The sequence below is a fragment of the Sycon ciliatum genome, chromosome 4 (genome assembly GCF_964019385.1).
Source record: "Sycon ciliatum chromosome 4, ocSycCili1.1, whole genome shotgun sequence".
In the NCBI taxonomy this organism is placed as follows: Eukaryota; Metazoa; Porifera; class Calcarea; order Leucosolenida; family Sycettidae; genus Sycon; species Sycon ciliatum.
The window spans coordinates 4,655,278-4,682,162 of record NC_088646.1 but is presented as its reverse complement, the minus strand read 5'-3'; the positions used below and the strand labels follow the sequence as shown (position 1 = coordinate 4,682,162).

Below are 26,885 nucleotides of genomic sequence, written 5' to 3'. Positions count from 1 at the left end.
CCGGTGCAGGGCGACATGATATTCATGAAAACAACCCAGGGATGATTCTGATATCAACGGCCGGAGTCATCTCGTATCAAATACTGAATATTGTGAAATCATAAAATCACAGAATGGTGCACAAAGGTTCAATAGTCAGTCACGTACTCTCAAGCTACCTGATAACTTAGCCTTACCTACACTAGAGAGTCTAATGATGTGGCAGATGTGCCCGCACTCTACCAATAGTAATACTGAGTACTGGGACTGTGAGGCAATCAAGTGGCAACACCACAGCAATGCAGTGCCACAGCAATGCAGTGCCACAGCAATGCAGTGCCACAGCAATGCAGTGCCACAGCAATGCAGTGCCACAGCAATGCAGTGCCACAGCAATGCAGTGCCACAGCAATGCAGTGCCACAGCAATGCAGTGCCACAGCATTGCAGTGCCACAGCAATGCAGTGCCACAGCAATGCAGTGCCACAGCAATGCAGTGCCACAGCAATGCAGTGCCACAGCAATGCAGTGCCACAGCAATGCAGTGCCACAGCAATGCAGTGCCACAGCAATGCAGTGCCACAGCAATGCAGTGCCACAGCAATGCAGTGCCACAGTTATATAGTGCCAGAGGAATTCCAGTGATGCTGTGTTATAGCAATGTCTCACAACTTACCTGTATTTAAAAAAAATTAAAAAAGAAGAGAGGACCATAAGTTTACAAGTTGTCCATTACTTACTTGTAGTTTGCTCTAAAAAACAATCAACAAGAACACAAAACGGGTCCTAGGCTGGTGTCGCCGAAAATATGGACAATTGGTCCACACTTTTGACATACAGATCAGAGTCCTGATTTCGTTCAGCTCAGTGATACACCGCTTGTTGGTGCCTGCGGACACGACCGCTGGTGATGGTGTGCAAACAACAGCTTGATCCTAGCAGCACTGAATACTGTGTGGAAGGCACTGAGACTGCGGAGTCATGCGGCTGTCAATGTTGGTCAGCTTCATACTGCCCCGGAGTACTAGCTTGCACTGTAATCTTGCTGGCGGAAGAGTTTGAACACCTGGAGGAGCATCCGAGAAGCAGTGCAACATATACATGCATTAGGAGTAGCCAAAGAAGATCATGAGTCGTGGCAAAGACACGATTCACTGTATTGAACTGGACAGGCAGCCAACCAAGGTCGATATGCACGCTCTTGTCACGTCCCAGGATAAGACAACTGCTGCCTGATAGTCCTGTCACAGCAGGATCTACGTAGTGAGCAGCTCTGTGCTGAGCTGTCACGCCTTTTAGTACAACGTGGTTTGGCCAGTGTCTTGTCCCACGTGCTGCTTAGCATGTAGGTTGAGCGACACGCGCTTTCCCACGTAGGTGACATGCCTTCTTGGCATGACACATCATGTGATCCAAGGCCGGAACCTGGTCAGGTAGGTTCTCGCGTTGTACGTTTCCTGGAAGTGCTTCACTTCCTGGAAATGGGACTCCAGGCTTTGTGCAAAACCACGTCACTACGATGTTCTACAGGTTTCCACGATGCCTCGGTGCTTTGTGCAAAGAGCCAAGACTAACCAACCGAGCTAAGTGCAAAGAGTGCAGAGCCAAGACGTGTCACGGCAAGAACCAAAACCGTCACCGCAGTGGCCGCACGAGAGGTCAGAGTATCAAGCAAGCAAGACCAATAATGCAGCAGAACTTACCATAAGAAGCCACTGAACTATGGCACGTTGGGTGAGCGGGCTCCCCAACGTGACCCTCATATACTCACATAATCTTGTACTCTGACGTGGGTGAGCGGGCTCCCCACGTCCCAATTTGGTCTTTCTTCTCTCGATGTCTTTCTTTCTCTTTCTTCTCGAATGATCACCGTACGTATATTCTGCATTTCTGCTGACTGGCTGCGCACATTCCGGTTTGACTTGTTCTGCTATTTCCTGGAATTACCTCGCAATGATCACGCCATATATCTCTGAAGCACCCTATAAAAGAAGCTCTCATTCTCTCTTTTACTTCAGTCTAGTCTAGTCTAGCAGTCGAGACTCGGTCTCAGCTCAGCTCTCTGTCTTCGTTTACTTTGAGCTCGGATTTGATACTACTCACAACGTAAAACTAACAGTCTTTGTCTGTTGATACGGTGTGGGGTTGAACTTGGACCAAGCCAGCTATATTGGTTGGCCCCTGGGTTGTGTTGGGCTTGTCGTGAGGCCACACGTCTATATTCAGTCGCCGCTCGTAGTGATTTCGGGGTCCGGTCACTGTGAGCCAGGGATGCGACACTTTTGAACGGGAGGAGGAGTGGAGGGGACGAACTCTTTCTTGTGCTTGTTCAGTTGCCACCATGTCTGCTTACTTTGATCTCCTTGTCATCTGATCCGCTGAACAACAGGTCGCTACGGACAAGGATTGTGTTCACACAAGACTCGTGTCTTTGAAGAATCTGATACGGTAAAGCCTTTTCCAAGTCCCAGACCTACACATACAACAAGAAGAGAAGAACAGAGAGTGAGCAGAGAGTGAGCAGAGAGTGAGCAGAGAGTGAGCAGAGAGTGAACAGAGAGCCCAATAAGGTTACCATGTACACTATAATACTACATGTACTCGGTGATCTCCTACATGCCACTATCCACCGATGCACTATAAGTATATGCCTTGGCAATCACTTCACATACATCAGAGCATGACCCACACGTGTACATGTACCTTGGGCCGGCAAACCACCACATGATGTAGGTATAGGTCAATAACGTTATCACGGCTGGACACCAACTGATAGCTTGACACCAATCATCCCACACAGACGGCATACTTAAAATGATACGCCATAAGGTATCAGTCCATCGTGCCACACACCACTAACACAACCTGCACACACACACACACACACACACACACACACACACACACACACACACACACACACACACACGCGCGCGCGCACGCACACACGCACACACACACACATACCTGAAGAGTGCTGTCATGGGATCCTGTGACCAAGAAGCTGCCAGTCGGTGAGCGTCCCATTGTAGCCACCGCTCCCAGGTGACCACTGAGAGCATGTATGTATTCATGTGTCTCGATGTCATACAGATGAACGTTACGGTTGTATGTACCTGGAAAAGCACAGGGTAATCATATCGCTCATTCATCATAGCACTGGTGGTGGTGATGAGAATGGCAAGATTACCTGTACATCGCACATGCACTTTCACTAGGTCCTTCCTTGCCTCTAAGCACAGATCTACTTACAGGAGCAAGGCCGCAAAGCGAAAACATTTTTTCTAACTTACCCATCAACGTACATTACACACACACAGCATTGGATCAGAATGGAGAACATTCTCAATACAGTGCCCATCAAATACGTGGCCTTCGGTTTGCGACTGACCTGTTGCTAGGTACTTCTTTGTTATGACAAGGCTGAAGATGGATCCAAACTTGGTGTCAATGCGTGCAAGAAGACTGAACGGCTCTACTGCATCCCATACGTGTATAACGTTGTGAGAGCCACTGTACAACCGCTCCTGCCGCATGCAGTTGATCACCGTACAACAAACACACACACATACACACACACACACACACACACACACACACACACACACACACACACACCATCATAAATCCAGCTATCCACTGAATCCACCGCACACATAGTAGGATACGGTAAGCAGGGTCAAGAATACCAGCACTGAGGATCTGTTAGCAGACTGATATGATAAGAAATAGCAGCAAGGGACTGATAGTGGAACATACAGTATATCTAGGCTATGCAATAGAGTCCACTGGTGCTAATGTCACACACAGACCTTGCCTTGCTTACCAATGACTTCTTCAAACAAAAGTGTTGCACTGTGGGACTCCACTGCAATGCCTGCGGACTTACCCGTTTCCTGTCGTAGACCAATGCTCTGACTCGGTGATGTAAGCCCTGCATAGTGTGCTTGTGTTGCAGACTATGAATATCCCAAACCTGTCCACGAATAGTAACACACACACACAGACGCACACGCACACATACGCATGCACACACACGCACGCACATACACACACGCCCGTACACACGGACATACACACACACCCATACATACGGACATACACACACAGACATACACACACACGCACACATACATACACACACATGCACACACACACACACACACACGCGTGCGCACACAAACACACACACACACACACAGTGGCAGCATGAAGAGCATATGACGAATGCAGTACCTTCATAGCATCATGTCAACCACTGCAACTAGTAGTAGTAGTTTAGCGGTCAAGCTTCCCGTGTCCTGGCTGCTGAACATGATGGATCAATAGCTTGCATGTAAGTGAAGCCCATACTTCAAATACTTCAACAGTACAGTTTCCCCTCACTGAAATCCAGCCCAAGCCGGTGCAAAACTCGCTCCCAGTCCCTGAACAAGTTCCGAATACATTGCTGAACCTGTACAGGTGTACGTTCAGCCTCATCCATTCCATACCACTTCCAGCCATACCACTTCCAGGGCGTCAAAAACATACCACTTCCAGGGCGTCAAAAACATACCACTTCCAGGACGTCAAAAACATACCACTTCCAGGGCGTCAAAAACATACCACTTCCAGGGTGTCAAAACTTGTGACAGTGCAAGTTGAAGGCGCCAGATGCACTTTGGGTCTTATCTCACCGAGCACAGCTGTAACTTACATGTCTACATGTACTGTAGCAACGTAACCAAAAGGACCATCACAACATTGTAAAAACCTGGTACATGCACAATGTGTCATGATTAACACGGTTTGCCTCCTGTCAATACGTGTACCTGCGTTGGGTCCTGTCGTTATATCAAGTTAGTGTGTTCCCAAGTTAGTGTGTTCCCAAGTTAGTGTGTACCCAAGTTAGTGTGTACCCAAGTTAGTGTGTCCCCAAGTTAGTGTGTTCCCAAGTTAGTGTGTTCCCAAGTTAGTGTGTACCCAAGTTAGTGTGTACCCAAGTTAGTGTGTACCCAAGTTAGTGTGTACCCAAGTTAGTGTGTTCCCAAGTTAGTGTGTACCCAAGTTAGTGTGTTCCCAAGTTAGTGTGTACCCAGGTTAGTGTGTACCCAGGTTAGTGTGTACCCAAGTTAGTGTGTACCCAGGTTAGTGTGTTCCCAAGTTAGTGTGTTCCCAAGTTAGTGTGCACCCAAGTTAGTGTGTACCCAAGTTAGTGTGTACCCAAGTTAGTGTGTTCCCAAGTTAGTGTGTACCCAAGTTAGTGTGTTCCCAAGTTAGTGTGTACCCAGGTTAGTGTGTACCCAGGTTAGTGTGTACCCAAGTTAGTGTGTACCCAAGTTAGTGTGTTCCCAAGTTAGTGTGTACCCAAGTTAGTGTGTTCCCAAGTTAGTGTGTTCCCAAGTTAGTGTGTTCCCAAGTTAGTGTGTACCCAGGTTAGTGTGTTCCCAAGTTAGTGTGTTCCCAAGTTAGTGTGCACCCAAGTTAGTGTGTACCCAAGTTAGTGTGTACCCAAGTTAGTGTGTTCCCAAGTTAGTGTGTACCCAAGTTAGTGTGTTCCCAAGTTAGTGTGTACCCAGGTTAGTGTGTACCCAGGTTAGTGTGTACCCAAGTTAGTGTGTACCCAAGTTAGTGTGTTCCCAAGTTAGTGTGTACCCAAGTTAGTGTGTACCCAAGTTAGTGTGTACCCAAGTTAGTGTGTACCCAAGTTAGTGTGTACCCAGGTTAGTGTGTCTTCGGAACAAAACTAAGTAAAGGTGGTCTTACCTTTATCTTGCTGTGTGACGTGCTGAACAGAAAGTCACCGATAATTTCCAAGCAGTCAATATCATCATCATGCGCATCCTGTACACGACAGCATATGCACAACACATCAGTCAATATCACCCTGTACACATTATGTACACAACACATCAGTCAATATCACCCTGTACACATTATGCACACAGCGCATCCGTACACCAAAACACCACACCAGGCGAGGAATGTGAGCCTAGATACCAAACAGAACAAAAGGAACATTTGGAACTTGCCAAGCCCAAGCACTGCCATAGAGCTGCCAGAGGCTGTGGGATCCATAGCTGATAGAGTGTGTCACACTCAGTTGAGTGCATAGTCACTGCGCACCCGTGCACACACACACACACACACACACACACACACACACACACACACACACACACACACACACACACACACACACCATACTCTGGAGTCTAAACTGGTATTGATTTAAGGCAAACCTTCTATTACATCAGCTACATGTACTGGTGTAGTCCTCCATCCAAGGCCCAACAGTGACCAAGACAAACGTAAAACATTCTATCAGTCATGTTATACAAATCTGATGATTCCACAGAGCAATTGCTCCCGTAACCAACCTTAGCCGATGAGACTTTCTTGAGACTCTTGCAGTCCCAGCCTATGATACTCAGGTCTGAGCCAGCGGTGAACAAGAACTCACCATTCGTTGCCATTGCCAGGATCTGACCAACCCAACACATGTGACCAAACGAAACAAGCACACAACAATAGATGAGGTGACTACCAATGGACAGCATTGCATGGAAGGATGTGTACAGTCAACTTCGCTTATAACGACACTCGGCGGGGCATCAGAAACGTGTCCTTATTCGTGAAGTGTCGTTATACCCGAAGTCTCATTACTATGTGTTACAGTTGGATGGGACTTTGCTCTGGGCATGAAAATTCGGTCGTTATTCGCGAATTGTCGTTATATCCGCAGTCGTTATTAGCGAAGTTGATTGTAGTCCCCTGCATGGTGTATTGAATGGTTTTGGTCCGAAGAAGCTGCGATACAGCACAACCCAATAAGAAGTGCTCCCACAAAGTGCGGCGTTATACACTAGAACCCACGGGGTGCTTTGCAGCATCCTTCTGCAGTGCATCACTACCTGGAGCTCCGGAATACGGCTGCAATGGGTTTGGTGGGAGTATCTGACAAATGGTGCACCATGACCTAGACCATTTGATTCAGCATCTAGAAGACTACAGGCTTGGGGAGACACAACATCTGACGATATCTATAAAAAACCTTTTTCAGAGTGTGCAGACTCCACTGCAGCCAATTCATGTTAACAGTATCTATAGATATTAAATTGGTCCACGGCGTGCCCTGGTACAATCCTACATACAAGCCGCTACAATAGATGCAGCCCGGGTAACTGGTTACTAGTAGTGTACAGTTGCTCTGTATGTGAACACCATGATGCACTGGACTTACAGCTTCTGAATGTGCCACAGGTATGGTATGCACACAGCCACGCAGCAAGTTGTTCATGTCCCAGACTTTGATGGTACCACTGCCATCAGCACTGTACAGAGTTGAGCCATGTGAGATCAGCTTCCATACCGTGTGCTGGTGACCTCTGTGTATGGGATTAGCAAGACACACATATGCACAGAAAGTAAGTCAGCCATCCGGCCAGACAGTGAAAAATGATAGACCTTCAAGACATTATCACTGACTCTGCAAATTCACGCTGGATAATGGTAGGATACACCAGACCTACTTTGCACGAGACTTTGACAGCCACACATACATGTATACGTGCCTTCCATTGGCATGTGCGTTGTGTGTTTGTATGTACAGCTTCCAATGGTTAGTATGTTATGTGGTATGTACCGTTTTTTTTTTTTTTTTTTTTTTTTTTTTTTTTTTTTTACTATTGAACACTCACTGCATGATGAACTAAAATGAGGAGAAGAACTCGACACAATGGTACATATCCAGCAGGACGGAGTGGGTGGGACCTGTGAAGCTCAGCTGACCAAGGGTCTCGGCATCACAGCTGCACATGTGCACCAAAGGAAACAAAATGGGGAGTGGAAGGGCGGGGAGGGGAGCAGGAGAGCAAGAAACTCTAAGGGTAGGAAAGAGAGGACCGTAAAAATATTTTATTATAGAAATATGATGATTGTACATACTTGAAAGTTCCGATGCATTTGAACTTGAATGGCATCTGATGCTCCCAAGACACAATGAGATTAGTAGGTCTTGCTGCAAGGGCACTGGCACGATTCCTGCACACAAAGCAACACGATTTCCGTAAACATAAGAACAGATCCATAGAGGGTGGTGGCGTTCATACGGATGCGCGAAAATTGGCCTCCAGCCGAGTCTCACGCGAACCGTAAGTTTTTTTAAGAACAGCTGTTGCGAGCAGTGAAAAAACTAGTCCAGAGAAATCGTAAAATATATGTCAGTCATCTTAGCTGACACTTGCCAACGAGATCACAATGACATCATGCAGTAGAACTCTGAGGAGACGTACCCCCCCCCCCCCCCCGTACCCCATGCGGGCTACACGCCTGTCTAATTACAGAAATGACCGGCAGCAGAGTATTCACGTGTCTCACCGTTCTGGCTTCGGGTTTGACGGTGTCCTGGTCACTGTTGATGTAGCCGGGGCTTCCTCTAGCAGAGACCGATGTGCCAGGCTGGGGCTGGTTCCATAGCCGCCATTCTCCACTAGCGCCGCCACGCTAGAGGTGCTATCGCGGTTACGCATCCGATATCCCTGGGGCAGGGTCTTCACGACGCTCTCTAGCCGCCTAAGCAGAACAGCAGCAGCCGCAGCACAAGGTATGGGAAAAAGCAATCAGGTTAATAAAACAGGCTGATACTTATACGTGTTATGGACACATACACAAGAATACACAATCAGTTACTTCAGTGCATGTGCGGTACACGTACAATACGTCAGAGCACTCTTACAATCACAGCCAGCACCGGGGTGCATGCAGGTACTAGTAGTAGGAATTTTAAATACCCCAACTGTTGAACTTAGCTTCCCTGCAACCCAGTGTGCCATTCCTCAGTGGGTTATTCATTGTACATACACCCCACTTGCCTTCGTTTTTCTTCCGCCAAAATGACAAGTAGACCTAGTAAATACAGCACTGCTCGTAGGGTATGTACAAACAGTGTGTACTCATACCATAGTTCCATCTTGTTGCATGCGATTGTCATGGTCATATAACCCAGTGGCAACACGACAAGGCTCAAAGTTTCCCTACATGGAGTGAGAGTTGTCGCTCAAGTCCCACTGTTAACCTTCAACTCGTGATTGTTACAGACGGTAGGAGTACAGTCTTGTTCATGTACATCATCGGTGCAGTAGTACTACTATCTGTACTTACCGCTCTAGTTCACCGCAGTGCTCCGATACTCTCTGCAGTTCGTCACGAGTCTCATCCAGCCTGCTCAGAATGTTCTTCCTCTCTTGCTGCCACTGCTGCCGCTCTTCGCGCTGCTGGGCCAGTCGAGCGTCAAACTCCCTCTTCAGCTGGTCATGTTTACCCTGCAGCTCATGGTGGTTCTCCAGCAGCTTGCTCAGTGCGTCTTTCACCTACGGGTGCACATACACACACACACACACACGCACACATACACACATAGTGTCACATACACATACACACGCACGTAGACACACACACACACATATATACACACACACACACGCACACACATACACACACACACACATGCACACACACACCCATCTCATATACAGTCAACTTCGCTAATAACGACTGCGGATATAACGACAATTCGCGAATAACGACAGCATTTCCATGCCCAGAGCAAAATCCCTTCCAACTGTAATACATATAATGAGACTTCGGGTATAACGACACTTCGCCAATAAGGACACTTTTTTTGATGCCCCACCGAGTGACCGAGTGTGGTTATAAGCCAAGTTGACAGTACACACATAGTGTGACTGCACAACGACTGCTCAGTAATGTTTCACAAAACTCTGCTGAACTCTAGCCCGGAAGAGACTTGGTTCAGTGTACTATTCCCATGAACCTCTATATGCTAGGTCTGTCCACCGGGCATGGACCATTCCAAACAATCCGAGGATATTCGACACCTGGCCATGTATTTGTGCATAGGTACATTAGCCACCATAACCATGTACAACCTACCTTTTCAGCGCTGTTCAGCTCCAATGACAAGCTGCAGATGCGATGATGCTGTGCAACGCTCTCCGGATCCCCGCGAAACCTGCAGCCTGCTCAAACCAGTAGCATCGCACAGCGGAGTGCAGCACACACACAATCATGATCGTTGGAAATCGAACTCGCAATCTCTCAATGGGAAATTGCCTGCACATACCACCCCCACCCCCCACCACCACCACACCCACACACAAGCATGCACGCGCATACACACACACACACACACACACACACACACACCTTGGCCTTGATCTTGCCCATTGCGTACGCAATGATAGCGAATGTCGGAAAGTTCAAGTGAGAACACGAGCGCAGAACTTGGCATGTTGTTTCAGGTATCATGGTCGACGAAACGGGCGTCCACAGACACAGAGAAGAGGATCAGGAGCGGGCTGTGGCGGCGGAGTGCTACTCACAACTCGTCTCCAGCCGGGACGATCTTGGCAACTCTCAAGCCAGGTGGTCACGCCGAGGTCCGCCAGGTCAGTCGACACCACATCTCGCCACCTCTTCTTCACACACACACACACACACACACACACACACACACACACACACACACACACACACACACACACACACACACACACACACACACGCACACGTGCGTACACTGGCTCGGTCGCCCTTTTTTCATTTTCCACTTGGCCGATATCTATCTTGAACAACAAATAATTGTGTCTTGTGGCTATTGGAGGTATCCACCCAAGTATTTGTTTCAAACTCTACATATGCCAGTCTCACCCTTACCCTGCTCTGCATTCGGGCATGGCGTATTGGGACAATTCTCGATGTGGCTCTGTAGCATTTTCCGACGAAAATTACCGCACCTCGCCTCGTCATGAGGACACGGTAGCTTGGCGAAGTCACACGCCGCTTCGTGCTCGTTCCGACCGCTGAAGCGAACGGTTTGCGGGCAGCCGTTTTCGTCCAGTGACCATTCCCCTCGAACCTCATCATTACGAACACCGTAGCGACAGTAAACGAGCAGGCTGCCGATCTGGCTTGCCAGAGCTACATTGACAACGAGGGACTCGCTGCTGAATGGTGTTTCTTCGACGGGACATTTGCCGGAGTCGTTGACCATTCGCTTGTTGCAGCACGCCCTGCAGAACGTGTGGCCGCAGCGAATGGACAAGACCGGATCCTGGAGAACTCCCTTGCAGAACAAGCAAAGCTGCGACTCCAGTGGCGGACTGACAAACTTGACTGGTTTGCCATCTATCACCAGCCCGCCAGGAATGGCCACAAATCCATCACGAGCTCCGGCTACATCAGCCATGCTAAAAAAACCCGGACAAGGTGGAGATTACACAAAACTAGCGGACAGAACGTAGCAGCTGCTATCTTCACGCCATCGGACAAGGGTGTGGATCAGCTAGACTGTAGTCTGTAGGTCGACTTGCAGTGAGTTGTAGCGAGCATTACCGACCTGTTGTTTGTTTGCCCGCAAACACTACCGAAGAATTCAATCCCCACTGAGAGAGATATTTAAAACTGAAAATAACGACAGCTGAAGGACTACATGAGTATAAAGCAAGCAAGGGATCACCTCCTTTTCTCACCAAGTAGACAGTAACAAACTAAAAAAAGTCTTTTCAACACATTCATGCACAGGATCTACATGTACATGTAGGCTACTACTAGTACTAGCTATTATTCTAGGACCCTAAAAACGAACTGCCCAGATAGAGTTACTGTACTCTACAAGTACAAGGACAGAACGCAAAAATACTCGTGCATATATCAGTAGACAGAAGTGTCGCGTGCATGTGAGTTGCTCAGCCGCATGCATGGTGCCTAGCGCCTATCCATCTGGTCCAATACGTACATGTCACGTCGATCGATCATTGCATCGTTCATGGCCATGGTCGATGGTCAGTTCACGTGTGGTTTTAGTGTTATGTGTGTCACAAAGCTCGAGCCTGGCCTGGGCTCATTATCATGATTATCATGATGCTGCAGCAGATCGCTGGGGACGTCAGTGTCAGTGGGCCGAGGGTAGCTAGGCCTAGCCTAGGCTCTGTAGTACTACTACTAGTAGTACTAGTAGTAGGCCCTACTGCCGCCCCTAGCGAAGAACAAGTCGAAAGCTCGCGTGCGGCGTTTTCGCACGCACACACCGTGATAATGAGTAATAATCCAAAAGTGGATGTAGTGGCCATTCCCCAAATGGCCCAATGCTGTCCCCTTGCTGAGTGGGGTGATCTGGTGATGGCACGTCCACAGTGTCGCACTGTGAAACACATGCACAGTTGCACACTGCAGCACAGTGACATTCACTTCAGTTCCGAGTGTTTATTAGTACTTCCGTGTGGGGAAGAAATAATTAATTACTGTCGATATCAGAGACTGGGTCGGAATCATTTCGCCCAACCAGGGTGCAGAGTAGATCTACTATGCTCCTCAATGCTGTTGAAATGTGACGGAGATACTGTTTACACGACCGCTATAAGCATTCACCAGTTGGATGACTCTTGAAAAAGGAAAAGTCTGAAGGAAACTGCATGCCGTGACTCAGTCCACCTGGATGTGAACGAGATCCTCTCCCAAGTACATGTAAATGCATTTGTTGCAAAATGTTACGGAACTCCACACCTCCAGGACAAGTACGAGGAAAGTCATAGACTCTGTTTACTAACTTAAATACTTCCAACCTATTTGGTTATAACTCTCTGACAGGCCGGCACGCACACAAGGTATGTTGCCCCCCCCCCCCCCCCCCCCCCACACACACACACACCAACACCAACACCAATACCACACTGGATCACACAGGCAAATAGGCCACGGTGACAATGGACATTTAATATCAGTATTCAGGAGACACAAAACGTTTTATCGCCGGGATAAAGAGCAAGGGAGAAAGAATGAGACACTTTCCTGGAAACTAGTCATGGTACAAAAGAATCAGGAGGGGAATGAAGTGACACTGTCTGCAGGCAAAACAACATTGCCATTGCTACTGCTTGTACAGTCACTGAGAAGAAGAGAAGATGACAAGCAAATGGGCATGAGTGCTCAAGTGTGTACAAGACATAACGTTTGGCCAGGGTGCTAGGCGGGTATGAATTCCCCTGTCAGGCTGTGTCAGGCTGTGTCAGGCTGTGTGATATCGACCACTGAGCAGGCAGCATGTGTAGCTGCCCGTACTGCGGTGATTGTGACGCCGCCGCCGGTAGTATGTAGTATTCATATCAGTGCGTCTACTTCTTCAGTCTCAGCTCCTCAGCTGCGTGGTGACAGCTTGCCGGAGGGATGAAGTCATTTGGGTCGATTCCGGGGCTGACATCGACAATTCTATATCGGAAGTTGGGGAGAGAGAGAGAGAGAGAGAGAGAGAGAGAGAGAGAGAGAGAGAGAGAGAGAGAGAGAGAGAGAGAGAGAGAGAGAGAGAGAGAGAGAGAGGGAATGGCAGCAGAAAAGCAGAAGCAGCACCGGGCATTGAGAAGGAATGGTCATCAAGGTAAAAATAATTGATTCTTGCTGGAAAAGGACTGCTGCATATGATGTACTGCACTGGTACAGGACCTTCTTACAAGTGTGCTGTGCTTGAACGTGTATGTGTCACACCTTTTGTCAGAGCTGGGGATCAAGCAGCCCATGATGCAAGGGCTTAACCCGTGCCTAGTCTACGCTGCATGAGTGTGTAATAACTGCCCGACCCAGGACATATTCTACAGCTGGGTGGAGAAGTCCGAGCCCTACACGTATCTGCCCTACCCCAACGTCACACCACAGAAGGGTTTGCAGTGACAGGGTTGCTCTGGTGCCGGTATTTAGGGTAGTGGAGTCTACTGCTTGTAAGTAAGTAACCGGTTAGTTCCTTTCCCCGGCTACATGTAGCCGCTAAGAGTATTCTAGCTACCACCAGTGCAGTGTTGTATACCACTACAACACACATTGCCGCTTAGACTGATGTTCAGTGTCAGATTTCATGGATTCAAAGAAGGGAATGGGTGTGTCCACCCGAATTCTTTTCAAAGAAGGGAGTATGAAAATACTCCTGGTTCAAAGTTCACAAGTTCATGAGTTCATTAGTGACAGTGGGATGTGCATGTACAGGACATATTTGATTGTAAAGTAAATAATGTCACAGTGTCTTTACCACCATATTTATCACCCAAAAGTAAATAATACTACATGTATTCCTTGATGATGTGTGAAAATCAAAAAAAACTGAATTCCTACTCAGCTCTAGGGGTTGGGTGGTGTGCCTCCTTGCTGGTTTGAATTTTAGTTAGACCGCTTTGTCAAGTATCTTACTGGTCTCATCACCGTCCAGTAACAATCGCCTGGTCCTTGCTCTTTCTGACTGTATATAGTATCTAGTTACAGTGGTGGACAGTTAGTCTCAGCTCGTATCCATATGTTCCTTCCCTTTCCCTATTAGCAATATTATACATGTACATTGTATATATGTGCATGGCAGACTCGGCATGTATTAGGTATGTACATGTACAATGATCACACAGCAATGAAGATTTATTTGCTTCATTGCTGTGTGGTCATTGTATTTCTGGCTCTGTCCACTGGACATAGAGCACTATACACAGCCTGAGGACCTTTGACAACCGTGCATGTACATGTACATGTATGCAGGGCCATCGCTTTTGGAGCGGCATCAGCGCATTGATCCTTGAGTTAAAGGGGAAGTTAAGGCAAAAATTAAAATTTCACCAGTTGTAGTCTTCGGGGTGCTGAGTCGAATGGTCTTGGTCCGAGGAAGCTGAGACGCTCCCTTCCTACTTGAATCCCAATCGAACTCGCGCACTTCCACCGAAACTGGGTGACTACGCCCTACGAGATGGGGATTTGTATGCAAAATGTCACTAAAAGCGCCATTTCGTTCTAATAAAAGCACGGATGACCGCGATTGGCCCATATGTTGTAGTCTTTTGGACGCTGAGTCGACTGGTTTTGGTCCGAAAAGGCTGCGATGCAGCGTTCCTCCTTTATTCCCAATCGAACATGGTTGAACAAGCGGTCACGTGCTCCTGGGTGCCCAAATCACCTGGTCACCACGCCAGCAGGCGACAACTTTCACACCAAGGTTCAACTCGAGTTCAACTCGAGTGACAGGACTGCACCCAAAAAAGGTCAAACAGGCTAGTAAGTTGTACCCTGCAGGCACGGTGACCAAGTGACTGGTGTACGCAGGAGCACGTGACCGCTTGTTCAACCATGTTCGATTGGGAATAAAGGAGGAACGCTGCATCGCAGCCTTTTCGGACCAAAACCAATCGACTCAGCGTCCAAAAGACTACAACATATGGGCCAATCGCGGTCATCCGTGCTTTTATAAGAACGAAATGGCGCTTTTAGTGACATTTTGCATACAAATCCCCATCTCGTAGGGCGCAGTCACCCAGTTTCGGTGGAAGTGCGCGAGTTCGATTGGGATTCAAGTAGGAAGGGAGCGTCTCAGCTTCCTCGGACCAAGACCATTCGACTCAGCACCCCGAAGACTACAACTGGTGAAATTTTGATTTTTGCCTTAACTTCCCCTTTAAGGATACGGTGGCGTTTCTACGGGTGCGGAGAAGTCGCTCTGACCAAGTCTCATGCGAACCATAAACTTTTTCTATTTACTTGGCCTGGCACAGAATAATAACTCCTAAGCATCATTCCCGCTAGTCAGTCTACAGATAATCAGCTATAATAATACTTGACTTACGACTCGAAACGAATTCCGAAGGTGGAGGCATTGTAGTGGTTGCTATGGTACGGGATGCAGCCATGGGAGGTGAATGATCCATCCCAGTATGATCCGGTAAGGCGGGCATTCCATGAAGACAGCTCCACAGAACCCTGCAAGTCCCACACATATAGGGAAAACCCCACAAAGGTGTGCCTGAGTTGCATTCATTAAAAACATATACTAAAACATGATTCTTTGGCAGTACTGTGACAACTGTCACAGCAATGGCATAGGCTTGGATGTGGAGAGACTCCCTGTCCAACAGGTGTGTGTGTGTGCGTGCATGTGTGCGTGTGTGTGTGCGTGTGTGTGTGTGTGTGTGTGTGTGTGTGTGTGTGTGCGTGTGTGTGTGTGTGTGTGTGTGTGTGTGTGTGTGTGTGTGTGTGTGTGTGTGTGTGTGTGTGTGTGTGAGGGAGGGAGAGAAGGTTAAAGAGAGAAATAAAGTTTACTGGTTACTGGTCTGGACCGAGTCTGGAGTGCAGGGGATGATAGTGCTGGTATCCACTATACACTTGGCAGTAGACACAATCATAACGTTAATCGCCACAAGACCATGATATCTGATAATCATAGGGACACATGTACATGTATAGCTACCAGTATTACTGACCTCAGTCTCGGCATCACTTCCAACATAGAAGAGCCCGCTGAATTGAGCATTGACTGGGACATCGTGAGCATAGAATGGAAACCTCAGAGGGTATGCAATGCAGGCGCCAGTACGTTCGTTGATAACGTACTCAATTCTCTGCAGTAAGAAGAATGGACAGAAGTGTGCAACGTGTTGTGTGAGTGCACTGCAACGCTGACTCCTGCCGTTTAGGTGGCATCACCGTGCAGAGATATATTATCAGCTACATGTACAGTATGCGACACCGTTGTATACACATGCTGCAAGACATGTAAATAGAACGAGGAACTAAATCTAACGTTTTAGGCTTCAGCATTTCTTCGTTATTATAAGTTCCTCAGCGTATCTTCCTGTTTTAAAGGGGAAGTATACCCTAAAATTAAATTTTCACCAGTTGTAGTCTTCGGGGTGCTGAGTCGAATGGTCTTGGTCCGAGGAAGCTGAGACGCTCCCTTCCTCCTTTATTCCCAATTGAACTGGCTCACTTCAACCGAAACCGTGGGTGACTGCGCCCTACTAGATAGGGATTTGGATGGAAAAAGTCACTAAAAACACCGTTTCGTTCTTATAAAAGCGCGGATGACCGCGATTGGTCCATATTTTGTAGTCTTTTGGCCGCTGAGTTGACTGGTTTTGGTCCGAAAATGCTGTGATGCAGCGTTCGGCCCTTATTCCCAATCGAACACGGTTGAGTAAGCGGTCACGTGCTCATTCACAGCCTGTTTGGGCCCGTTTATGTCACCCGAGTTGAACCTTTGAACCAGGGAGCCGTAAACGCCTCTCACGACTCCCTGCTTTGAACCTTTGAGTTGAACCTTGATGTGAAAACTGTAGACTGCAGGCACGGTGACCAGGCGACTGGTGTACGCATGAGCACGTGATCGCTTACTCAACCGTGTTCGATTGGGAATAAGGGCCGAACGCTGCATCGCAGCCTTTTCGGACCAAAACCAGTCGACTCAGCGGCCAAAAGACTACAACATATGGACCAATCGCGGTCATCCGTGCTTTTATAAGAACGAAACGGCGTTTTTAGTGACTTTTTCCATACAAATCCTTATCTAGTAGGGCGCGATCACCCAGTTTCGGTGGAAGTGCGCGAGTTCGATTGGGGATAAAGGAGGAAGGGAGCGTCTCAGCGTCCTCGGACCAAGACCATTCAACTCAGCACCCCGAAGACTACAACTGGTGAAAATTTGACTTTAGAGGGCCCGTATACTTCCCCTTTAACCTACATGCTCAGTATGGATTTTGGACAATCGTTAAATTTGCGACTCGTTGTGTCCTCCAGCACCACATGCACTGCACGGCCCTTTTTTTTGCGACTCGTGTCCTCCAGCTCCACATGCACTGCACTCAACTTGCACGGCCCTTGATAAATGCGGCTGGATGTACGATATGTACAAATACACAGTGATGTAATCAGAACTGGTCCAGGGCCAGTTTTGCACGTTGGGTCGGATTTTACCGAGCGCGACAGTAGCTGTACCTGTGCAATGTGCAATGTGCACACATTCATTGCAGTGATACCATTCCACGAACACTCAAACAAGGGGAAGGTATGGCTGGTCCACCTGCCGCGGCGAATCCACATTCAACTGGCATGTACACATGCAAGCATGCATGCATCCGGCCATGCATCTGCTCCTCTGTTTCAATAAGGGAGTAGTATGTTACCACTCCCCTGATTTCAATAGGGGAGTCTGAGTATTTTAATACTTCCCTGGTTTAAAGTTAACATATTTTCCGGAATAAAAGCCGCACTGGAGTATAAGGCTGTGATCGTTTGGTCGGATCCGGATCAAGATCCAGATCCCAGATCCACTGGATCCCTCAGAATCAATCGATCACATTAGGAACACACTGCTACCGTGACCATGCTGAGGTAGATAAACCATGTTCGAAAAGTTACTCCAGGTTCGTACTCGTCGTACTCATCTGCATGGTGCAAAGCTTTTCCACGAGTATGTGTACTAAATGCGTATAACAATGATTGATTACCCGCCAAACACGTACAAACGACATGCTTGGATCCGTTGGATCCAGTCAACCATGCTCCTGGGGCAGGGTTGCTCGGATCCAAATCCGAGGGATCTGGATCGGGATTCGACCAATCGATCACTGCAGATCCAGTGGATCCTATGGATCCGGATCTGGATCCGCCCAAAGGATCACGGCCTAATCTGCACCCCCATTTTTTGCCACGAAATACAGACATCTACCCTATTTACATGGGCGTCGGAACCGGTGCGGCAGGTGCGGCCAAAGCCGCACCAATAGTTTCATCTTGGAATATGGGCTATTTCGGCCCAATTTCCCTAAAATGTTCCCTGGGGAGGACCCCGACCCTCCACCCATTCATGGACACACCAATGTCGAATACCTTCCGACGTCCCTGATTTATTACCGTTAATTTGATCATCGGAGTATAAGCCACACCCCCTTCTTTTTGTTGAATTTTGTGTGTTCAAAAATCAAAATGCGGCTTATCCTCCGGAAAATAGGGGAGTTAGTTGCTAGAAGTTCACCGTCCACACCTGGCTTACCTCAGCACCCAACTCAATGCGATGGATTGGCTCGGCCGATGGGCCTGCGTCACGCTCCCGCCAGCTCTTGCGCTGGTTGGTCTTGTCATAGGTGTACTCTGCCTCAACCACTTGAATGTGACCCTGCGCTGGCGAAAAGTAGAAGTTCTTGGACGTCCACTGCGGTGGTGAGTCTGCAAGCAACAACAAACGTTAAAATTAATGCTGAGCACAGGATCTGACAGGTAATATTGGCTAGGGTAACCACCTGGTCCCCCGTCATGTGACGACCTGGTCATTTGACCGCCTGGTTTCAGCAATGGGCATAGCCTGATTTTGCCAGTGAAGCTGCGATATTTTGCAACACCACTTTGCAGGCTCATCGTCGATAATTTGCTTTCATTTTGCCAGGCCACTCGATATTTTGCTCCCTTTTTGCGCCAATGCGAGGCCAAATTTGTGGCACGTGTGGGAAAACTGACCGAAAGTGGGTCACGTGTCAGCAAAAATGAGAAAAGGTGAGTCAAGTGTTTGCAAAAATGAGTCACGTACACCGCATAAGTGTAAAATCTACCAACTTCCAGCGAACATACCGATATCTTGCTCCATTTGGCCAGCAAATTCCCTTGTCAAAATTCTTCGATATTAATTTTTGCTAGCAGAATTGCAAGCAAAATCGGGCTGTGTCTATTCAGCAACCACCTGGTCATGTGACTACCTGGTCATGTTACTGCCTGGTCATCTGATCACCTGGTGATGTTACTGCCGGGTCATGTGATCACCTGGTCATGTGACCACCTGGGTTCAGCAACCACCTCTTTCTGGCGCCAACTGTGCACAATGTATAAGGCTCACGCTCACCCTGGTTAATGTGTGCAATTATGTGCAAGGCCATCATCCTGGCTTAGAACCCAACTTGCATTCAAAGACCACTATGCATCAGCCATGCAGTATCATGGATGGTTGCTGAAATCAAGCAAGTTTGTCTAGCCCTGGTGCTGATCCGCATGGCATACAAAGGTCTGACCCGCATGGCATACAAAGGTCTGACCCGCATGGCATACAAAGGTCTGACCCGCATGGCATACAAAGGTCTGATCCGCATGGCATACAAAGGTCTGACCCGCATGGCATACAAAGGTCTGATCCGCATGGCATACAAAGGTCTGATCCGCATGGCATACAAAGGTCTGACCCGCATGGCATACAAAGGTCTGACCCGCATGGCATACAAAGGTCTGACCCGCATGGCATACAAAGGTCTGACCCGCATGGCATACAAAGGTCTGACCCGCATGGCATACAAAGGTCTGACCCGCATGGCATACAAAGGTCTGACCCGCATGGCATACAAAGGTCTGACCCGCATGGCATACAAAGGTCTGACCCGCATGGCATACAAAGGTCTGACCCGCATGGCATACAAAGGTCTGACCCGCATGGCATACAAAGGTCTGACCCGCATGGCATACCAAGGTCTGACCCGCATGGCATACAAAGGTCTGACCCGCATGGCATACAAAGGTCTGACCCTGGACCATACACTGAGTCACTAGTGTACTGCACGTACTGTAAGCTGAGAAACCGAGTCAGTTTTCAAACTAGAAACGACGGTCAGTCACGATGGCGTGAAAGCTAACTGGCTGATGAAATTGACTCCAATCACAAACATTTCCCCGTTGCAAATTGGTCTGTGCTCGCAAATCGTGAGCTAGAACTGGCGCAAACGTTTCCCAGCTTGCAGTACATCACAATGAAGGTATAACTATTTAGTCATACGGTGGAACAGCTGAAACAATCAACACCGATACAAGTCCTGTTATACTAAAGTTATTATTAATAAATATAATGCAGGGGCGCTGGACACGCTGCGGTCACTACGGTATTGACCGTACCACTCTTTGTTCCAGATACGCCGTGAATCAATAGAGCACTGATTTTGATTCTACATGTAAGTATTGAACATTTTCAGAAGAGCCGACCTGACCCCACGCGTGTGCGGCGTGTACTTCAGGTAGCTGGCCGTACCACCGTAAATACCTTCCGACGCCCCTGTGATGTGAGGCCAAACCTGTAATGTGAGGCCAAACCTGTAATGTGAGGCCAAACTAAACGATCACAGAGTGTTTCTGGAGTGGCCTTCTAGGTTTCCTCTTTGACATTGTAGTTTCTGGAGAAGCGGAGAAGCGATTTTTGGAATGCACCGTCGTAGGCTGAGCCGCACAGGATGCTAAAGTACCGTATTTCCCCGAATATAAGTCGTACCGTGTACACTAAATTTCAAGGGTAAAAAAGGGGGTGCGACTTACAATCGAGCGAAGTCAATAATCTAATCAATATGGCTAAAACCTGAAAATGGGGGAACGGGGGTGCGACTTGTAATTGAGTGCGACTTATATTCGGGGAAACACGGTACCGCCCTGCCTCATTACAATATTAGTACATTTGCTGAACTTGAATTATAATGACCGGTATGCTGATTTTCTTTAATTTTTTTATGCTGATTACTAAAAGTAACCCATCAGGCCTGATAGGGTAACCCTGGCTGGCCTGAGTTATATGATTGTGTTATTTAGTGCAGTAAACATGGTAAATACCCCTATTACCGGTACCTATGCCATGGGGTGAATGACTGCGTGCAATGCAAGGGGGTGGAACAATGCCTCGCATAGCTGTTAATCTTACCGCAATGCTCTTGACCCAAGGCCAGGCCAGCCAAGGCCAGAAACAGTACCGTGCCGCACAACATGTTCCACTATGTTCGAGCAACGACAAAGCAACCTGCACACGATCGAAGCAACTCAATCTCCTTCCCTCTACTAGCGGAACGCTGCACAGAGATAGTTACCGGTATACATAGCGACACTGCTGAGTTCGCAGATCCACCTCCTCCTGTCTGCCCCCAGACACGACCCGGTACCATCATTGCCCTGCTGTTCACAATGCCTGGTTCATGGCTGATCCATGTCCTAAACGTGATCTGCTGATAGCATGAAAGGGTATTTTGAAGGGCACACCGTGATCATAGGCAAAGTAAATGGCACTCGGCCGAGTGTCCTGCACTCATCTGAGCATCATGTGATAGCGAAGATCACGCGAGAAAGAACTAACTTCACCGATACCGACATGTACACCCCGCGGGCCCGGTAGCTTTTTTACTCTTGCAGTCTTGGTATTCTGTGAATATTATGTGTATTGCCAGAAGTCTGAAGACTCCAATGTAAAACTGACAGACAGTGGTAGATCTCCATCATGTACTTCAAGAGCAAGTAACTACAAACAACTGTTTTACTTGACTCGCAATAAACATGATCAGAATGCCCATACAGTCATAGCATCGTCTCCATTGGAACTAGTTACTTGGCCGCATGACCGGAGAACGCAGAGTGATAAAGCTCACAAGTAACTCCTCACGAGTCACGGTTCACATGGTTCAAAGCACGTCACTCCCGATCCCTAGCTCTGGGTTGTGCATCACTGTATGGTGCCGAAATGGCACTATCCGGAGTTTACTGGGCATGGGCCGCAAAGCTAAAGCGCACCAATCGCGCACTGGTCTGTGATCTGTGTCCAGTACCTCAGACTCAGCCATGCTGCCCCAGGACCCCCCCCCCGGCCCCTCCCCCACAAACACACCATGTCCATGTATATGTAGTGCCATGCACCAGCAATTATAATTATTTCATGATAATAGCCTAGGTTCAGGATTGTCACATAACAACCCCAGGACAGGTGTTCGTTTGAGTATTAGTAGTAGATCTACTTCGTGTTTAAAGTATTATTGTACTGGGTGCGTGAGCGTGTACTCTGCAGTTGACCCATAGATCTTCCCCGTAAGTTGTGGTGAGAGGTGCCGATAATGGTGGCTGTGGTTGCGGACTATACGCATAGCGGCATACAGTGCCCACAGGTGACACGAGACCATCGTCTAAACAACCGTATCTCGTACGTCATACAATACCTTTGTCATAGGGAGAGCTATGGCCAAAAGATGCTAGCAGACAATGTACAAGGGTGCACAATGCAGAAAATATTCATTGTGTTTATTTTGCCTGTAACGGAGGCTGCATAGACAATGCAGACACTTATACAAATCTACTGGTAATCCAGAACGAAACGGCAAATGAAATACAACCCTGTAGCATTCAGCAACATGTAAATCGGCAGGGTGTGCCATGTCGTGTATCAACAATGATATTATAGTAGATGCACGACCGGCAGTGCAGTGTATCTGGCTGTGTATAGTCGAGCATGTCCTGGGAAAGGCAATGAGGTACAGAGGTGGTAGGCTTGCGTTCGCCGGGAGTGCAAGACGAAAACAAACGCCAGACTAGAGATTTGCTGCCAAGCATTGCATGTCCACATACAGTAGGTGTAATTGGGAGAAAAAAAGAGAAATAGACATAAAAAGAAGCAGTCGGGCCGACCGTGACTGTCACACATGCACTCAGAGAGCAGTGGCCTTTTCGTCAGGTGGAGGCGAGAGCGGTGCAGCCTTGCTCGTGTTGAACATACTGATGTGCGTGATGGCCAGGCTGTCATCGAATGGCGGTGGAGTCGGGTTAAGGACACTTGCGTTCCGCGACAGAGAAGACACGGGCCGTTTCAGGTCAGAGCCGGTGCTGACTTCCTCGACAGTGACGACCGACTTGTCAACGGTACTAGCGCTGACTTCCCCGGTGGTGTACTCCACCGTCGCAACAGGTTTATCAAACGTGAAGAGGATCTTGGTCGACGTGGAAGTGGTGGTGGTTGGCGTGTCGCCCTTGTTATCCTGCTGGCCCGGCGACACCGGCGAGACGAGGATATTGGTGGACTGCGAGTGCGTGTGCAGGTACGCCGCTCCACTGCTGTGCGCCCCACCGTTCTTGCCGGCTGCGCCACCCGATGCACTGTTCTGCTCCATGTTGCTCTGGGAGTTGGTGCTGAACGACGGCGGGGCAATGCGCTGGCGACGACGCACCACGCGGATATCAGCCAGGCACGTGATGGCCAGGGTGATGCACGTGTGCAGGTTGTTGACGAGAGCGATCAGCGTAACGGGGTTGACGCGGGGCAAGACGAAGCGCGACGGCAACAGCAGCGTCCACAGGAACAGCAGGCCAAGCGACGCCCAGGCTATCGAAGACGGACGGGAGAAGATCACACCGGCGTTCTCGGCGGTCACGAATGAGTAGAGAGCGTAGGCAAAGAGCACGGCCCACATGATCCACGACAGCGAGAAGTAAAGCGCAGAGCCAACAACCGACACACTACACTGCATGTGACGCACACGATCATAGCAGTTGTCAACAACGTTATCAGAGGTGGTGGCGGTTACCAAGACAATGGTGCCAAGGAGAATGGAGGCAGCGGCAATGGTGGCGTACTGTAAGTTATTCTCCATGTAGTGCTGACCAGCCGACACTGCATCTTCTCTCTTCCAGCGCATCAACTCGGAGATGAAGGCCACACGATGGCGATTGATCAGCGATAGCATCATACCAGCGCATGTTAGGGGTGTGAGGAACGGAATCAGCAGCTGCTGGACCTGGCACAGGCCCTTGCTGGGTGACCATGGCAGCAGGATAACCAGCAGACAGCCGACGAGCAGGAGGCCCAAGAGGACGTAGCGTGACTTGCCCGGTTTGGCACTGACCGAGTCTGTGCTTGTCATGGTGATGCTGGAGCTGGTGCTGGTTAGGCGCCGCAATGACGTTCCCCTCTTCGCCTTGTGCTGCTTTTCCACTTGGTGCAGGCTCCAGATGATGGCGAAGACAATAGCACCGCACACCAGCACAGCAAGAGACACCATTGCAATAGCCCAGCCTTGATCCCACGTGGATTTCGTGACCGGTATCGGGTTGCACGCCGAGCCTCCAACCTCCCGGTTGGGCGAGTGACAGTACGGACACTTGACGCATTCGGTCGCATTGCCGACTGTCGATACGGCCGAGTTGTTGCACGGCGCGCACAGGAAGCAGCACTTGGTCATGCTCTCAATGTTCCTCTGTGTAGTGCCAGGCTGGCAGAAGCCAGGGTTGCATGACTGGTGAAAGCGCTGGACGAGGTGCTTGAGCAAGTGCTTGTCATGATGGTGGTGGTGGTGCAATGTGCTTGTACCGAACACGTCCTGGGCTCCATTTTCCCAGTGTCCAATTGTAGTCCAGGTAACGTCCTGCCTCTCAGCAAGAGACCCGATACCTATGACATCATATGCCGCCTGGCTGAGGTCATCGCCCCGCAGGTTGAGGTGTTCCATTTCCACGGTCAAATTATCGTACCTCAGATTGCAGTAGAGCTTTTTCAGCAGGGGAGGTTCTTTTCCGGGCTCGGTAAAGTAGCCTTCTCGTTTGTGGAGCAACTTTGGGAAGATGTGACACCAATGGTTTTCTAGATCAGTTTCCTCTTTCTTTATGGCATCCGCACATTCTGAGTTATCATCTCCAGGTTGGGTCTCATTTTTGGCTTTCTGGATGCTGACTCTCTTTCGCTTGACATAATTGTGACAGCGCGATGAAAGACGTTTCAGCACCCTGCGCATTGCATCGCCGGATGTCATCATGGTGTGCATAATCCGCTTCAGCTCGTTCTCCGCGTCATAGTGGTTGAAAAATGACTGCACCAGGGCAGTGAAGCGAGACGACATGCAGGAACTGCTTTGCTGCTCAAGATTGCCACAGAATCGCGATGTATAGTCAGTACCACCTGATCCATAATCAGGACTATCGCCTCCATCTCCTGCAGCCGCCTGGCATTCTTCAGCTGTTTGGTTTTGCAGCTGCTCAATGATCTTCTTCACAATGTAGTGTGCTTCAGCGTCAGTGTCAGCAAACTTGAACGACGTGACGCTACGCGTGATCTGAGCTTTAATGTTGCTCCACTCGCGCTGAGTGAAGGTCTCGCTGCGCGGCACGGGCTGGAAAGTGATGATGCTGAGATTGGCCCAGAGTTTCGGATGGACATTTCCGACGTGACTGGCAAAGAATAGCTGCTCATGGCCCGTTTGCAGTTCTGCAGCACGGTCGAATGCTTGCCTTGAGGCATGGCTGCCGCCTAGGATGACTGATGCAACTCTCTGTAGACAAACCACAGATACACACAGATACACACACACACACACACACACACACATACACGCACATACACACACACATGCACACACACACACAGACACACACACACAGACACACAGACACACACACACACACACACAGATACACACAGACACACACAGACACACACACACACACACACACACACACACACAGCAAGAAACACTGCTTTGCGCCCACGTGCTGAATAATATTCCACATTACTGAATAGTGACTACAAGAGAGTCATAGCACACAGTGAGATGACACAGTGGGGGACTGCAACGCTACGTATCATGTGAGTCTTACTTCCGAGGTTTCCCGCTACAGGCGTCCTTGGGGCAGGGCAATTCACGTAGCATCACATGATGTGACATCACTTGTCGTGGTCGTGCTTCGGGTCAGCAGGTCAACATGCATATCGCTTTGGGTAGTACGATTGTGTGCCGTCCCTCTAGCTACGATGATTCCCCGGTGAATACTGACAGAGAAGGGGATTCCCCGGTGAATACTGACAGAGAAAGTAGAGGTACTCGTACGATGAGGCACACGCGAAGTTAATTCTTTGTGTGGGGTGGGGGAGGGGCACCACCACCACTTCTCTCCACCTGGGTTATCAAAACCCCTCACAGGTCAGTGTAGAATGTGGATGAATATAACCTAGGAAAGAGGATTGGCGGTATCATCCTAGATTCCAATTGCATGTACCGCTGTTCCCAGCTATAGAAACACTTGGTAAAAGTGCAGGCCACTAATTTAGTGCAGATATCATAATTATGTGAGTGACTTCCATCACTGGCCCACACAAAAGTCCAGGCTAGCCGGAACAAGTCATAGGGCAACAGCTACATACCTGACTGTGCACATATAGTACAATGTTTTTTTTTTAAAGAAGGACAAAATGTTACGAGCTTTTACCATAATTAAATTGGCTCACCATCCGAGTTCAACATAGGACAATATACAATTTTTTTAAAGCTAAAATGCACTTGCACACGAGTGCGTCC

General features: G+C 48.7%; 3 protein-coding genes across 3 annotated transcripts in view; all 3 read right to left on the bottom strand.

Annotated features, from left to right (window-relative positions):
- Positions 1-42: 42 nt before the first annotated feature.
- LOC135814039 (E3 ubiquitin-protein ligase TRAF7-like) lies at positions 43-11,565 on the bottom strand. The gene is made up of 13 exons (XM_065327088.1): positions 10,699-11,565; positions 9,916-10,001; positions 9,124-9,332; positions 8,341-8,535; positions 7,909-8,004; positions 7,205-7,349; positions 6,342-6,446; positions 5,728-5,805; positions 3,869-3,955; positions 3,371-3,506; positions 2,947-3,095; positions 2,333-2,452; positions 43-1,045 (listed from the first exon to the last, which is right to left on the bottom strand). The coding sequence occupies exons 1-13, from the start codon at positions 11,228-11,230 to the stop codon at positions 1,004-1,006; spliced, it is 1,980 nt and encodes a 659-aa protein (XP_065183160.1). The 5' UTR covers positions 11,231-11,565; the 3' UTR covers positions 43-1,003.
- Positions 11,566-12,711: 1,146 nt separating this feature from the next.
- On the bottom strand, positions 12,712-21,660 carry LOC135814036 (mammalian ependymin-related protein 1-like). Its single transcript, XM_065327085.1, has 5 exons — positions 21,491-21,660; positions 18,827-18,999; positions 16,260-16,397; positions 15,626-15,759; positions 12,712-13,248 (listed from the first exon to the last, which is right to left on the bottom strand). Exons 1-5 carry the CDS (start codon positions 21,552-21,554, stop codon positions 13,155-13,157), a joined length of 603 nt encoding a protein of 200 aa, XP_065183157.1. The 5' UTR covers positions 21,555-21,660; the 3' UTR covers positions 12,712-13,154.
- A 1,091-nt stretch (positions 21,661-22,751) lies between these two features.
- LOC135814035 (uncharacterized) overlaps positions 22,752-26,885 on the bottom strand; it is a 6,056-nt gene continuing 1,922 nt past the window's right edge. Inside the window, exon 2 of the mRNA XM_065327083.1 lies at positions 22,752-25,862. Within this exon, the coding sequence (XP_065183155.1) occupies positions 23,253-25,862 (2,610 nt within the window). The 3' untranslated portion in view covers positions 22,752-23,252. The remainder of the gene's footprint in view (positions 25,863-26,885) is intronic.

Excerpts from the sequence above, each read along its gene's own strand:
- LOC135814039 (XM_065327088.1), bottom strand. The coding sequence starts at position 11,230 with ATGGCTGATGTAGCCGGAGCTCGTGATGGATTTGTGGCCATTCCTGGC. Across the intron at positions 5,806-6,341 it reads AGAAAGTCTCATCGGCTAAG|GATGCGCATGATGATGATAT; the intron begins GTTGGTTACGGG and ends TGTCGTGTACAG. Across the intron at positions 3,507-3,868 it reads TGGTCTACGACAGGAAACGG|GAGCGGTTGTACAGTGGCTC; the intron begins GTAAGTCCGCAG and ends TGCATGCGGCAG.
- LOC135814036 (XM_065327085.1), bottom strand. The coding sequence starts at position 21,554 with ATGTTGTGCGGCACGGTACTGTTTCTGGCCTTGGCTGGCCTGGCCTTG. Across the intron at positions 19,000-21,490 it reads CTTGGGTCAAGAGCATTGCG|ACTCACCACCGCAGTGGACG; the intron begins GTAAGATTAACA and ends TGTTGCTTGCAG. Across the intron at positions 15,760-16,259 it reads GAAGTGATGCCGAGACTGAG|GGTTCTGTGGAGCTGTCTTC; the intron begins GTCAGTAATACT and ends TGGGACTTGCAG.